The sequence below is a fragment of the Ostrinia nubilalis genome, chromosome 7 (assembly GCF_963855985.1).
Source record: "Ostrinia nubilalis chromosome 7, ilOstNubi1.1, whole genome shotgun sequence".
NCBI classification, from domain to species: domain Eukaryota; kingdom Metazoa; phylum Arthropoda; class Insecta; order Lepidoptera; family Crambidae; genus Ostrinia; species Ostrinia nubilalis.
In genome coordinates, this window is record NC_087094.1 from 7,907,671 (window position 1) to 7,924,511 (window position 16,841).

A 16,841-nucleotide genomic window follows, 5' to 3' on the forward strand; every position below is an offset into this window, starting at 1 on the left:
GATGGGGGGCGGCGTGTTACGGGGAAACTTCTGGGGACCCATGGTCCAACATCTATTTTATTTTATTAATATTATCTAATATTAAAAACATAATATAAGAATTAATCTGCAAAGATTCCAAACATTGACCTTTCTTGGTCTAAAAGTATTTACTAAGGATCTTCAAAATTTTCAGTTTCTCAGAATGAAATTCAGTTTTGTACACCGCATAGGTGGCGTGCAGTTTCCCCCCACTTAACACAAATAAAAATAATTGTGGCAATGATGCGAAACTAGAAAAATCATTATAATCATCAATACACAATGATGTGTCCTATCTAATGATCTATCTTATCTAGATAATAGCATGGTAGATACCGAATCTTGAAGAGTCCATTCAATATTAGTATGGACTCGACATTACCAAATTCACCATTTTATTATTTTTGCATTTGGAGAACGTGGCATCGTTAATTTTGCTAAATTCGTTATCGTTATATACCCTAAATTAGATAGGTACCCTGATGCATACGCAATTAAAATTTTAAGACAACAAGGTCAAGCTTATTTCTGCGGTTTCCTTCCTTTTTTGTATTACACATACATTGCAAAAATCACATGTGATCAAGCGACGGGTATACTAGCAGTACCCTTATAATGTAGTCTAGCTTTGTTTCTTTAATTGGATAAAAATAAAAACGCTACATGTGTCTAAATGTCTCATATAAAACGAAGATTACATCTTCATCTATCTATGGATATTATATCTTCATCATTGTCTGATGATCAAGCAGTACAATAATTGTTCAAGGAAATTGTTTTACTTTTACCATACTATCATTCATTGAGGTATTAGATTCCACTATTTTAATAAAAAATTGTGAATTTCGATAGCTGTAATAAGCTTGTCTTTTAATTTGGCTGTCATATTGGAAACATAATCAGATATTATGGTTTCCAAAAAATTTAAAATATTGAGAAATTAGCCATTTTACTGTCATTTGTTAGTGTAATTATTACACACATTGTTCAAACCTTCCTTATAAGCATTCAAATATTATGCATACAAATATTCAATTTAATCACGACATCGCGCCCAAGTTCACAACAATCAATCTTGGTATTGTTTTGACAATTTATGTCATGTACAAGCATTTTGTGCAAAGTGTTGCTTACGAAATTGTTTACCGCTCTAACACCGAGCACTTAGTTTAGTCACAAGTTTAGTTCAATTAACATTGCAGGCTTGTGATATTGACACCTTGATATTCACCACTCACAGCACGAGGCATGCTGCCTCGTCTAGAGCACATACATTAGGAATTAATCTTGATTATCAGAATTACCCCCGGTTGGAGCGTTATTTCAAATAGCTACTTTGGGCAAATTCTTTAATAGAATGCCTATTGCGTCCAGAAATAACAATCAACATTTAATTGCCAGAAGAACCTAATACTGACAATTGATTTGGGAAACAATAATTAACTTTCCCACTTACATTATGGCTAATATAACAGCTAATTATACTTGCCTTTAATTACTTACCCTTAATAATAATTATCAATTATACGAAAGTATTCACTCGGGTAACTACGACAGTTATGTCACACTTAATAGTAATTATAAAACAAGCATTGTATTCTTACTAATGATTTATTATTTTTGCAAAGTAATAAACAGCTTTGTTTTTATTATCATTTCACATCAGTTCTCTCAAAATCTACATAGTTCTTATTTCTAATCTCGAGGACAAAGCACGAGCATAATTAATGATTAAACGAACTTAAAAAGTGAAGTTCTATCATAATTATGCGAGGGCTTTGTCCGAAGAGATTAGAAACCCTCCCACCCGTCTTTAACAATCATATATGTATATTATTAAAAACACAAACCCCCATATTAGTGAAATGATAAAAAATACAAATTACTACTCCAAACTAACTGACGACGGATACCAATGTCAAATAAGATGTAAAGTGAGATACCCACAAAAAAAAAAAAAATAATAATATATATATATCCTCAACTAACAGTGCGTAAACTGGCATCACCGTACGTGATACTACATAGTTCTTATTTCTAATCTCTTCGGACAAAGCCCTCGCATAATTATGATAGAACTTCACTTTTTAAGTTCGTTTAATCATTAATTATTCATAATAACCGGTTATTATTAATAATTTTCAATTTATCACATTAACCGTAACATATATATATCCAAAATTTTAACTTAGTCAGTTGTTGAAGGATTTCTAATAAAAAGACGAGATTAAACACATTTTTAGTTTTATTCTTCATAAGTGACACAAAGAGAATGACAATAGACAAAAGAAGAAACATTTGCTTTTTTAAACCATAGACAATACTACTATGTGTTCCAATACCTACAGTTGTCGTCAGGAAGTTGGTCTAACAAATTCAGCTTGCATGATTCCACCCGAAGTTACCTACATATACATGTTCAAATTTCGAGAACGGCTGAACCGACAAAAACATTAGAAAATTTACGAAAAAATAAAAAAAAATATCCCGTACAAAATGTTCATGGATTGTGTTATTTTTATTAAATATCTTTACGCCTGAGTTAAATGACACCGACATCAAGGTTCATCAATTCAAGTTTAAAATAATAGGCAGTAATGAGATGAAAAAAGAGCTTCTATTCTGTACCTACCCATGCCCGTGTAATTTTGATCGGTGTCAAATCGGAGTTTTCGTGCGGGGTGCGCGGGTGTTTCGCGCGGCGTGAAGGTTAAACGCCCAAGGTCATTGAGGACTCTAATCGCCTTAAGGCCAGCCTAACGAGCGTAGCCCACATACGGAATCGGCTCGCTAATGAAGGGAATGGATAATATAATATATTCATGACGCGAACTCGCCTTAAATGCGCGCGCTAAATACATCGTGTATTCACGCACAAGAGGCTCTGTCTTGAGAAAGATTATGTCGCCTTAGATTATTTACCTTTTTATTTATTAAATCCAAGCTCTCTCCAATGACACTTATACACGTACGTACGAAGACGTAGCGTGGGCAGGCCTCCCACTAGGTGGACCGACGATCTGGTGAAGGTCGCGGGAGGTGCCTGGATGCGAGCGGCGCAGGACCGGTCTTTGTGGAAATCCTTGGGGGAGGCCTTTGTCCAGCAGTCGGCTGAAACGAACGAACGAACGAACGTTACCTAATAAGCAAATTAGGTATATAACCTAGTTCATTTCATATAAAAGCAAAGGCAATCGTGAAAAGTTTGACATTTTCATCAATGAATATTTTTCCAATTGATTGGTAATTCTACAGATTATATTATCGGCGAAAACCCACTAAATGGCTCGAAAATTATTTGCATTGATAAAGCGGCACTACTCCCAATAGTCCCATTTTGTATTGGAATTTACACTGACCCCTTGACACGGGATATTGTTTGTGTTACAACCTGAAATTAACGCCATTGGAGCCGCCAGCTACGAATAAATGTCGATTGAAATAACGAAACTTATTTTTATTTATTTTCACCAGTTAACTGGCCTTTTCTCTCATCCCAGTACTTTTAGGATAGCAAATATTATACTTTTGTCATAATAAAAAGCCTATTCAGCGTAGAGATCGGCAAATTGCAAAATTAATGCAATTTCGGCGGCCTTCTGCGTGTTGTCATACAAAATTAAAATTACCTAAAACAACGCGCTGAATGAATTAAATATTTTACTTAATTGTAGAAACAACTTAGGTATTTTATTTTTTTTCATTTATCCTACCATTACGTCAAATATGCGCCAAGACGCTACTTACGCGATGTGAGGGTTAGGTGCCATCAAGTTTTTAGCTGACGTGGGGAATCGCGAAACTGTTTATTTTGTGTAACGCACAATACAGAATATCCGCTTATCTATCTTTGCTGTAACACGCTGAACAGGGTGCCGGTTTAGCATAAATCGCTGCGACTTAGCGTGCCAAGTAGGTGCCGTGCGGCGTTCAACATGGGCGGATTGCGAGAAGATCGTTGATATAATATTATAGGTGAAGCTTTCCATGATACAAACAAATTGAGAATTAATTGATAGTCGATCGATACTATATTTAACATACCAACATTGTTTGACCACTGACTCTATTGTTTATTTACTTTTATCAGAGTATACTTAGTCGTGGCATTATTATACAATCTATCACACAGGTAGGTACACTTTAATGCGATAAAAGCATCCAAACAAATGTATTAGTGGGTATTCCCGTGAACGGATAAAAAGATACATTTCTCCATCTGGTATAAACGCAAAAGGATGGAACGTTTGTTGTCGAAGCCCGCCGCATATTCAGACTTTACACTCGAACGCATACTTTGAAAATATCTCGGCAATACTAAGGAAACTCTACGTAATGCAACTACGTAGAAACAAATGGTGAGAAAGTATTTAGGCGGGACTTAGTTGTGTACTTAGAAACATTAAGTTAGAACCAAAACAATGAACAAATCAATTCAAACATTACTAACTAGAAACAGCAAAGTACGAGTGATTGTAATTGCTAAGTAATATTCGCAACTCTATCTGACATGCTCATACATAATATCAAGAGTATTTGGAGTCGGAGATACAATCAAGTAACATTAATTAATTTGTGGTATCACGTCGCACATTGCTGTATTAATTAGTAAATTAAACATACTGTAAATAGAAATTTACAGTATGTTACTGATTCCCCTCGTCCATACCTATATTAACGGTAGAGCCACAGGTAGAGCTTTAATTTTGTTATGGTTTACTTTGTTTATGCAAATGGCAACAATAGAGTAAATAAATCCTACCGGTAATTTTTCATTCAGGAAACGTATTTTAAATAGCAAAACTGGTATTTATTTCATCTGTTTGATTCAGGAAAACATCCAAAAGCTCTTTAGGTATTTCCATATTACATTTTCCGGCTTCACGAGAAACTTGAGATTAACAATTTACCTATCAAAACATTTTACTGAGCTGTAAGAATACTCTCTAAACTAATTAATTTTATTTCCATCATTAATATTGAAAAGCTCGAAGCTTCAGTTGGGAGTTTCGGATATTTAAACTTTTTTCGAAAGCTCCAAGGGGAAATGACAGCGGTATTGTTTTATATTCGCGACATTTTAGCAATCAAAGCTTTTAATTAAGTTGGTAGGTATGTCTTTTGTGAATACTTAAAGACCGTCTTATAATTAATATTTGGATATTTAATACATACATTTTCTTTCAATCACAGGTGAAAATAAAACATTTTTATTAAGAACTGTAAATTACTTCGTAACTCAGGTAGAGATTTTTCATAAAATTTGATTGGTTCATTTAAAAGCGGATCTAAAAACTGACCAATCACTGGGAGAAAAATTTTGATGTTAAGCTTTGTGTACATTGATCAAAGCATTGCGATCATAAAATTTAATCTTGCGTGCGGTTCTTCGATCCCGAGTACCTTAGCAAATGCTGAATTACCTTAATCATGACTTGAAGCATCCTCTTTAAAACTGGACCCTTTAATGTCCAAAGTTTCTACAAGGGGAAAGTCACGGATTTTCTCTTAAACTAACTTTCTCAGAAGTATTATTGTAAGAATTAATTTAAAGACCAAAGTTTCAGCTAAGGATGAGCCTTGTACAACATCCCTGTGAGGATGGAATGATCTAATGCTTCAACAAAAAAGAGAAATTAAATTAACAAAGTCTAGTTTAAAAGTCATTTGCACTTTATCTGGTAGGTATTACCTAAATAAAATAGAGATTTCAATGTCAATAATTGTTAAACATAGATTTTGAAATTCATCTAATAGATAACTTTAACCTATTTCTGCTCTTTTTAGTAGGTACCTAAAAAAGAACACCCGTAAAACAGTGTTAAACTAATAAAATTAATGTTCTGTGAATGAACCGCGTCGTGTTGCGCCTCGTGAACTAAGATTTGATTTGTGCGCTCCTTTAGCTGTACGAGTACCATTAACGTTGTTCTTTACACAATAAACATTAATATATTGTTAGAATACCCAGTCGTAAACACAAACGTGCCAAACGCGTGCGTGTTGATTGCAACAACATTTATAACGATTTAGTGTTGCGTACGTAAATATTTAGTTGAAACGGTGCTCGTATTCTTTCCGGTGAAAATATTTATTAAGGTTTATAGTCGCTTAGTAGTAAAACTGTTATGTGTTTAGACGTCTTTCATATTAATTTCAGATATAATATCTTGATTCGACTCGAAACGTAGGCTGAAGAGATGTTTTATTCAATTACAATTGATTTAGAATCTGCACTGAAGCCGAATTACTTATTCATTATAACTTCTCAATTAGTTACTGAATTTAGCTATCTAAATTAACATTTCAAAATCAAGTATCATTTAACGTCCTTTGTTTCTTTGCCAATTAGTATACAGGGTGTTAGGTAAATGGGTATATGAGCCGACACTAGCCCATGTTAACATGGGCATATAAATGGTATAGTGAAGTCAGAAAATTGATATCTTCATTTTAATTATTTTAATTTTCATACAAATCCAATTTTATAAAATTTATTTTGTATGAAAATTTAAAAAATTAAAATAATTATATCAAATTTCTGACTTCACCATACCATTTATATGCCCATGTTAACATGGGCTAGTGTCGGGTCATATACCCATTTACCTAACACCCTGTATATGTATAATATATTTTAGAACAAATTAAGTATATTTTACTAATTGTAAATAAGCAGATCCAAGAAGATTTACGTAATGTTGTTTTAAAACAAACAGACTATCTGAATCCTTTAATATAACATCACGAGATTCATGCCCACAACATACATCCCAAAAACCATTGAAACTGGGCTAAGTACCTACTTTAGGAAATATATTGCAGACCTACATCAGAAGGATTATGTATAAACCCATTTTACCCTAACTCTACATTCTAGTGTGCACTTAAATTTACCTCAAAGTATAATTTAAATTTTACTATTCAACAACATTTACTGTGAATGTAAACTTGTAATTTTAATACCACTATTGCGGTACCTGTTATTGTAATTGATTCCTGTAATTATACAATTAAACAGGATTCCGAGAAGAGTAATAATCTAAGAAGGATATTTTAATCCAAGTCTGCGCTTGTCAGCGATACCTTCCGCAATTATTGTGATTCGTTGTTTCTTGCTACAAATAAAATAGTGATATATATTTTTTTAAATGAGATGGGTACGTCATTCTTGAATTAATTGTGTTTAAATAATATTTTCGCTTACTATAACAGACGACCTACCTAGTTTATAAAGAACTGACACTTCTGAAGTTTCAAATTTTGAATAGGTTTTTTAAAGGTCCGTAAAATATTCCAAGGAAGTTATTTCTCTTATAGCGTGTGTATTTAATTCAAATAATAACCTGAACCTTAAATGAACATGTACTGATAACGTCATAATATTTTCGACGTCACGCAAAAACCGAACACATCGAAAAGTTTAAGTTGGGGCGCCACGACATCACCGCAACTTTGGGCGCGTTAAACTTATATTGAGGAAAAACAATTTACGTAAGTCCTTGTGCGTGTGGCAGTGACAAAACAAACGGATTAATTGAGTTCGACACTTACACAAAACTTAATTTAAAAATGCAACTACTAAATACAACTTACCAGTGCACGTGGAGAAGATGAGTTCATGTGATCGGTCAGCCGGCCGAGGCAGCCGCGTGGTGACCGCACATCGTTAGTTTCAACCACCACCTCCCAGATTTTTTTTAAACACACTTGAATAGTTAAAAAGTTGCTGAGTTCGTGGCTACTCGCGAACCGAACGAAGTGTCGCTTAGAGCTGAGACATAGCCCGGGCAGCGCGTACCGGTGGAGCCGAGAGGCCAACTGTCGCTCGCGCGCGTTGGGCGGGCGGCCCGAGCCCCGCCGCCCACGCCCGTACCCCTCTAATGCCTTAAATTCCTCGCATACTTTGACGCACTCTTAAGCGCGGTAAAGTGTTTATCAAAAACTCGTGCGATCGCGTCGAAAGACGTATCATCACAAATATTGACGAGTTTCAGCTGAAAGTTTTACTTTGTTTCTGGGCACGCTGTGACACGAGTTCGATGAAAATTAAAGAACGGATTTTCTTATGTGTGACTAAATAAAAGTATAAAATCTTACCACTAAGAAAATGTACTTACTATCCGTTCGCTTTAAGTTTGCCGCTGGCGATATGACGTCACTCGAAGGGAATCGTCTATAACTTTAACAAACTGTATTTAAAATATTTTTTATTTATTATTATTGATAAACATTGTCTATTTGCGTAAAATAAGACACATTGATTGCGTTTAATCACTAACTAATTGCGTTTAATCGCGGTTGGGAGACCGAACGCGCATTCCACGGACCGGCAAACTAGGAATAATAATTAACTGTAGTGATTTAAATAATTTAAAAAAACTACACTTTTTAAATAATTATGAAATACCTACTTACGACAAAAAAAAGGTAGCAAAAAAATTATTTAATTTCACCGTGTCTATTTTCCGACACTACACAATTAAAACTGTTTGTCCAATTTCGAAATATCGCAACACTGAAGTTTATTAATAGGTACTTTAGAGAGTACGATTATACAAACACCACTAGATTAAAGTTTACCAATCGTAAATACAATAAATGCTTCTTAAAATTAAGTTTTTATTTATTTTACTTTGCTTATACAACCCTGACGCTTGAGCTGTGAGGTATATCAACTCTGAACACAAAAAAATTGCGCTCTTGTGAGCGTAGTAGTAAGGTGCGATTTCGAATGCACCAGGTGCGTTGGATATTTTGCATTATTATTATTACCGTTAAAATGTCGGCATCTGATCCTACACAAAGGAGTGCAATTTCTGTTGCTACTATTATGTATTCTGTGGTATTACTGCCTACAATACCAACCGATGCTCAAGTGTAAACTTATATTAATTCAATTAGTAACTACAATTTGGCGATTGCTCGTATTAATACACCTTCCTGTCATATTTACACATCAAACACAAACACTTGAAATCATATGATCTTCTTGAGAAATGTTATCTGAAAATAGAATAAACTAATTTTAAATAATATTCAAGCTTGTAATATCTTCTTGGAAAAAGATTTCATATTGAGAGCAGTAGAAGTAAATTATTTTTATGACTTAAAATACAGTAAAAATATTATTCTTTGCCATTTATGCGATAGAGCTAGCGTATAACTTTTCTAACTAAATGGGGAGATTTGCATATTGTCTAGATTTATTTCTATCCTCTGCTGTATCGGAGTAAGGTAACGTCAAAGAGAATTCTATATAAATTATTTATAGAGGCGCGCTTCGTTGAACTACCTGCATTAGGTGTAGTTCTCACAAATAGAAAGAAAACACTAGGGAAATGAAATACCTACCTACTTCACTTTGGTTTTAAAATGTTTTGTTTTTCATCTTTGAAACCACTTCGGAATTTATTATGACATCACGTCATCGACTCGAAATCTTACTCAATAACTATTTATTGATTTCAAAGCAACCATAATACCTAATCAAAGTTGGCGGATATTTTAAACTTAATTATGTATGTGTAGGTACAGTATTTATGTTAAAACCGAATCACTTAATTACAAAATCCCTTCGATAAATTACCTACACAACGCTTTATTCTTGGAAGAAAAATTAAACACTTTGGCATAAATAACTCAAGCTGCTTCTAACCAGAATTTCATTTTTTTCGCATTAGCAATTTAAATTAGGTGAGAGGATTCTTTAAATTAATTTATTGGAAACACCCTCCTTTACTTAGGCTTCAGCAGTATAATGTTACAGTAAATAACCAATAAATCGGTATTTTACCTAAAACAAGAAAGCCGACAAAAATTAAGTGCCCATGACATGAGACAGCCAAAGTTAGTAAAAAGATTTCTTAGTAAAAAAGATCTCTTCAGGTCCTCTTGGATGGCTCAAACATGGAGTGCAGGTGCGGTTTTGTTCCCCAGTCGATGAAGCACATGATGTCGTGCCCTGAGTGCCCGAGCAACTGCACGCAGAAGGATTTAATGAATGCTGATGACAACGCCACTTTTGTAGCGGAGTTTTGGGCTGACACTGTGTAGTTTTGTTGTCAATACGATAAGAAGAAGAAGTAAAAAAGAAAATTACCGCTATCTTGCTGTGGTCTTTAAATATTCATGGAACAAGTAACTTTGAACGTAATCATTGCAAACCATTGCATTATTTTATGTAGGTACCTAGAAGATATTTAGTCTTACTTAGCTCCGAGAAGGCATTTTGAAATTAAAACTGTCACAAATGCTACTTTGTCCAGCGGGGCTGGTCTTCAAAATAGTTTAGTGACCTTTAGGTTTAGTTATAAAAGGCACAATGATTTGCTATTATATTATCGAAACGCAAAGTACTTTATTTGATAATTTAGCGGTGATTACCTACCCATGTTCATAAAAGGCATTGCGTGTTTTTTCGATATCCTAATCATTGGAAGTACCTACCTCTATTAACCTTCAATAACAAATCAAACGAATCGATGACATGAAATTAGGTACGATATCATTCTAGGTAATTTGTACAAATTGGATAAATTAGTTATGTAATTTCCAGAAAATATAGTTTTATAGTGGCTATCGTATTTATTATGCAAGTACCTACTTAAATGACTACAGAATTTTAGTTAGATATTATGCTAAATGTATTATTGTTGTATTATTAAAACACTCATACCATTAAGTGTGCACCAGTACACCTGTAACTTTACTAAAGTAAATACATGATATGTATTATGTTAAAACATTATTATTATTTCTTTTAAAGAAAATAAACTTTTTAATTAAATACCAACCATATCAAATGCTAAAAATAGAAAATATCTTTGTTCATCAGTAGTATTTCACTACCTTTTCATTCCGTACTTCATTCCTCCCCATTTGTAGAGACGCAAAAATACACCGTTACTACTTTGAATGGATCGTATTTATTTTTACCGTCGTTATACTGAATCGCTACATAGAGATAAAACCTTTCTTCTACTAAATCAATACTCCGAAACAGTGGCGAATAACATCCCTCAAAGAAACCGCAAAAGTTCCGTTCGTTTTTACAAGTTCGTTCCGTTCACTATCTGAGGTGGGTCCACAGACACGTGCGAAAATAATTCATTTTAATGTAGTTTCAATACTAGATGTATAACTTTTAAGTCTTTAGTTAGTTGGCTATTTTATCGCCTCACCGAGAGATGGCGCTATCTGTACATTAGATCGCAGTAGTCATAAACAGAACGTATAATTAATATATTATAATTATGTCCTTGTCACAGATCGCAGTAGTTATTCAATGTGTGAACATAAATTCCAGGTATTTTAGGTATTGATGTCCATCGATCTTCATCACGTACCCAGTAAACAGCCATACTGAAATCACTTACCTGAAAAAGAACAAAATATTTTGATAAAGATCAAAAGTTTTGAACTCACAAAATACAATATTTGTTAAATTATTTCTAACAAATTCTATAGCAACTTAAATTGGGCTGATAATTTACAAAGTTATTTATAGGTACCAAGTTTTTGTTGCTAAATTAACTAAACTTTTCTTTGTTTTTGTTTTCAATTTTTATACCTAAGTAAACAGTAGGTACAATTTAATACCAAGTACGAGTAACTTATCAAAGAACTTCTTATAGCTTTTAACATAAGAAAATTGTTCCTGAAAATATGTTAATTCAGATTAAATATACCACCACAATAGGCTTTCAAAAGTTAAATGGGATATTGTGATGAAGATGCGAAGAAAATTAGGTGCTCATTAGTTAGCTGTCAAAACCAAACTTTAGGCGTTAGGAATACTTAATCAGTATGTAAAATCGAAATCGTTTATTTTACTATCATTAATTTATAATTATGTTACTTTTCGTTGGAATTGTGAGAGGTGGAGACTGAACCCGTCGACATGACTCGTCAACTTTTGACATGTTGTCAATCCTAGAAAGTACAAACATGATTCTTATGAAAAAGAAGCCGCCGACATCTAGCCGGGCTGTCGGCGAGTTTAGTGTGTAGAGTCAAGTGTAGAGTCCTTAAGGCACGTCTCCGTAATCTTTTTTATCGTATTAGTTATTCTAGCTAAACTCGAACTCGGGACCATTACTCCTCCGTGACCAAGAAGGTCCTGAAGTGAATGCCTCATTAATCGGAAAAACTTATTCTATGAATCATAGAAACGGTAAAATAAATGACTGTGACTGAGCTTTGACGATAATGTGGAATTTATTTCTTGACATAAAATACTTTATGGAAATAGTTTTTATTACACCGTTCGTAGATATCACATACATTGGAATAAATGGCCTGTCTTCAGTTCTATGGGCATTAATAATATTATTTATACCTACTGGAGAATTATTTATTTAGCTCAGATACTTTACTTTGAAAGTGATCAAGTAACGCTGCTATGATAAAACGGTTCTACGTAAGCTTGAGGTTTAATAATGGCATACGTTGTTCAATAAGTGCAGTGCAAACAACTATACTAAAGAGCAGCAAGGTGCGCAAGCAAACTACGCCATAACACGGAGCAATGACAGAGACAGCGATGACGTCACGGGCACTGGAAGCGCCTGCCAAGCGCGAGTCGACACTCACGTTTCTCGTATGACGTCACTCGGGAAATGAACGCGGCAGCCCAGTTTGGGGTCAATGGCCAATCTACAAAATAGAAAAATTCCAATTCAAACGCTATTGTCGCACTTAATGTGTTCAAGTGCACTTTATTCGTCCACCAAACCAATCACATTAATTTAATGGGCTTGCGGACGTTGCAGTAGATATTCATATTTTAAATTTTATTGCTTTAACAGCCATGTTATCTGAATAAAAATAGAGCCGCTCGGAAATGATGAACAATTTAGCTTATGAATCATCACTAGCGTACTGACATAAAATATTTCACGGTATGCAAATCGAGTCAATTACCCGTCATCTCCATTCTGGTGGGCGACGTCGTTGACTTCTGCTGAGCCAGGGTCGTCGTCCACACCGTTGCACCCTTCCACAACCACTTCTGGAACTTCTCCCATCACAAGATCCACTGCACCGCGACCAGTTACGAATCGGCCGACCGTGCCTCGTCGAACCAGCTCCGCGGACTGCCATACTTCGCCCTTGGCAAAAGATTACAATTACTACAAGTACCATATTATTAAATTAAGCGAAGTTAACCTGCAGACAACATGAAGCATATAAGCATGCGCCGTCGACGGCAAACGGGTCACGAACGCATACTTAGGGCTTCGTCCGAGTAATCCCTTTAAAAGTAGTTTACCTGTGTTGTAGGCAAATAAATAACGTTTCTTTTAAGACTAAAGGAATCCCGCAGGTTTGTTGATAATGATCGCCAATGTTTTCACTCCCAAATTAGGTTATTATTACCTAAATGAAAAAAATTCTAAACAGTAGGAAAAAAGTTTTTATTTTCTAATACATATTAGTAGATCGGATTAGGCCTATCCATATCTTGTTGTCTCTATGCATGTTACCACGTTACTAAAAAATGAGAATCATGGACATTTAGAAAAATACTTACAAAGTGTTCAAAAGCAAGGATTAGTATTTTCATTTTACGATAAAAATTAATGTTAGCCAATCAAGCTCAGTACAGTAAAACAAGCTGTTAAAACAGAGGTTAGGTTCCAATTCACTTAACCACTATTAACCATAGCAGCAGGCTCCGTGACAGAAAGCTCGTAGTATCACTTATAGTACCTACATGGCCCATTCCAAGACGGACATCAAATAATGTCTATTCAACCAATCCCACTGTCTGGTGTCCAACTATTAATAGATTGGCTTCGTTCGATCGTGTCTGCACTTACCCTAATGGGCTCGTGATTGTTTACTTTATATCCATCATATTACTCCAGCAGTTCCTATCATAAAAGTATCAGTAGACATCAATAACCTGGTACGTGCACTAAATCTTTTGCCCGAGGCAAGTACAATACTAGGATTCCTTAGGGACGATGCCGGACACATTCGCAACAATAAATTAAATGGGAATGGATAACTGATATAACTATGAATTACTTATTTAATCTTTCTTGAAACATGATTGCTTCTTACAATTTATTTGCAAATATTGATGCACAGTTAGTTGATACGTCCTAAATTAGAGTTTGATTGTAATTTAGTATAATGTAGGTCTCCCTTTAATTGCACTAAGGCCCAGTTTTTTGATTCTTAGTTAAAATAACTAATTGTTAAATTTTGCTACTAATGGTTAAATATTAACAAAATGTAAAAAAATGTACTAAAAGTCAAGCTAACCATTGTTCGAAAAACATTTTTTTCTGATATTTAACCACTTGTCATTTGACATCTGTCAAATTTGACCATTGGTTATTTTAACTACGAATCAAAAAACGGGGCCTAAGTACAAAATGAAGAACTTGAACTCATTCTGTACAGTGTACAGTACTGATGTAGGTACACCAAGTTAAAATGGTTTTTTCATAAACTTATGAAGAAAGAGTATGAACTAATTGTAAGGTTGTTAACTTCTACCTATCTGTGATGTTAACAACCAGGGTCTTACACTAGCTCTACCTACTTAAAAAGGTAATTCAATAATTCTTGCCATATTTCAGTAACATTCCTACCGAAATAATAATTCCTTGATGAAACACGATCTCGTATATAAGCGTATTATAATCTTTTTGTAAAAGAACAAGAGGCGACTTAATTTATCGTTCCTGAAATTTCCAGAATCCGTCTAAGTAATGAATATTTATTATAAAGCTTCGCTAATAAAACACTCGCGGTCGTAGCGTGCTAATTAATGTAACAAAATGGCCTGTTTCTTTTTTTATATTCCCTCTTACTTATTCATCATATTTTAAACCCTTCCTTTCTTATATTGTATTGTATGTTACACGCAAAAAAGGAATGCAAAATGTAGAGGCTTATTTACATAAATATTATTTTTATAAGAATGTTTTTATTAATCGCTGATCGCTGTGCCTTCTATTTACGTCTTTGGGAATTGCTTGGCAACTATTTTTATTTAACTATAGTACCTATTTTGATGTCCATTTACGAACATTTATATGCACACTGGTATCTATTTCTATCTCTAGTCTCTATTATATTCAACTTCTAGCTATCTGATGATTAAAAGGAAAAACGAATGTCTCTCGCTTATCATCGTCGGACGACATAGGTTTAGGATTGATGATTTATTCAAAACCAGATGGTTTGTAGGGTGAAACGGTTACTATTCGATTGTCCTCCTCTTCTAGTATAAAAACGTAGTAGGTATACATATACATACCTTTCTGAGTCATGAGAAGAAAATAGCACTGAATTAATTATGCCTTTAAAATCCTACGGGTTCGGGTACGAGAGTAAAGCCTAAAGTAAGGCAAGAATAGAAAACAAGACTATGTTGTCCATACATAATGTATGTGCTTACACGCAAGACGTAAACACAGTCCTGGAAGTCAATAGCCCGCATGTCTCCAGAGACTTAAGCCTCGTTTGCACTAGTCTAGTAATAATATTCGAGTGGCGAGTTATTTATTACCTAAACACAAAAACTTAGTCGAGTAGATTAGTTAATCGTTTAGTCGAGCTCATCCATTTTATTCTATTTGGACAGGCGGTAGCATCCCCCACCCTACTCACTGGTTCACTGGCTAAACTAGTCCAAACCATGGCTTAGTCAAGTTTATACAGGATGTTAGGTAAATGGTTATATGAGCCGACACTAGCCCATGTTAACATGGGCATATAAATAGTATAGTGAAGTCAGAAAATTGATATCTTAATTTTAATTATTTTAATTTTCATACAAATCGGATTTTATGAAATTTATTTTGTATGAAAATTAAAAAAAATAATATGATGATATCAAATTTCTAACTTCACCATACCATTTATATGTCCATGTTAACATGGGCTAGTGTCGGCTCATATACCCATTTACCTAACACCCTGTATAAAACCAATAATTACTTGTAAACTCTACTAAAGTGCTAACGGTTTTTTGGTCAGTAATAAGTTTAGTTACTAAAGGCGAGTTACTATATAAGTACTAAATTACTCGACTAGTGCGAACAAGGCTTTAGTCTGAGTAGGAGCACAATTAAATATTCAGTTGACCCGGTCCTCCTGATTAATGTGATCGCCGGCCCAGACGCACAACGCACTAAATCTTAACTATGTGCATTATGGATGACGTGTTTATTCACGAAACAGACCTTCACTTTTCAATACTCACTCATGACGAAAGACGTGCATGGACGCACGTCTTTTGTTTTAAAAGACGTACTAAACAAAAGAACTGCGCTGCCTTAATGAAACAAATGAATAAGGAATGTTGCGTAACAATTTATTTATCATCAAGTTACTAGGTTAGTGAGTAGGTACATATTTTTACCCAGGGTTCCTGTTATTGTTTTCTATACAGGGTGTCCTGTAATGTAACGTCAAGCCGGAACTGGGTGTTGAGGCAAGTTATGCTGGTTATCAGAAAAATATAAAAAAAATCTATGTGGCATTTTGTCAAAATAATAGGCATTTAATAAAAAACAAAAAATTCTACTCCCGGTGACGGTCTTTTTACTCGTGTTGCCACAAATCTTCACTTTTTCCAAATTTTTTTTTTGTTATGTAACCCTGAATAATGCTTCTCTAAATTGTTATCAAAATTACAAAACCAGCTGCTCCAGCTTGGATGACAAAAATACATTATTCCCAAAAAAAAATTCAAAATAAAAATTTTGCCTAGTTTAAACTGACTGTACTGAAAAAAAAATTGTACTACGCGAGTGTGGCAAGTGACGTCATAATTTAGCGCATTTAGTAAGGATTCC

The 16,841-nt window shown here is 34.4% G+C and overlaps 2 protein-coding genes across 2 annotated transcripts in view; one reads left to right on the forward strand and one right to left on the reverse strand.

Moving 5' to 3' along the window:
- LOC135073191 (beta-1,4-mannosyltransferase egh) overlaps positions 1-16,841 on the forward strand; it is a 332,203-nt gene that overhangs the window by 218,445 nt on the left and 96,917 nt on the right. The window lies entirely within an intron of this gene.
- Positions 1-16,841, reverse strand: part of LOC135073187 (eye-specific diacylglycerol kinase) — a 247,717-nt gene that overhangs the window by 207,486 nt on the left and 23,390 nt on the right. Inside the window, exon 8 of the mRNA XM_063967261.1 lies at positions 12,946-13,133. Coding sequence (XP_063823331.1) covers positions 12,946-13,133 — 188 coding nt within the window. The remainder of the gene's footprint in view (positions 1-12,945; positions 13,134-16,841) is intronic.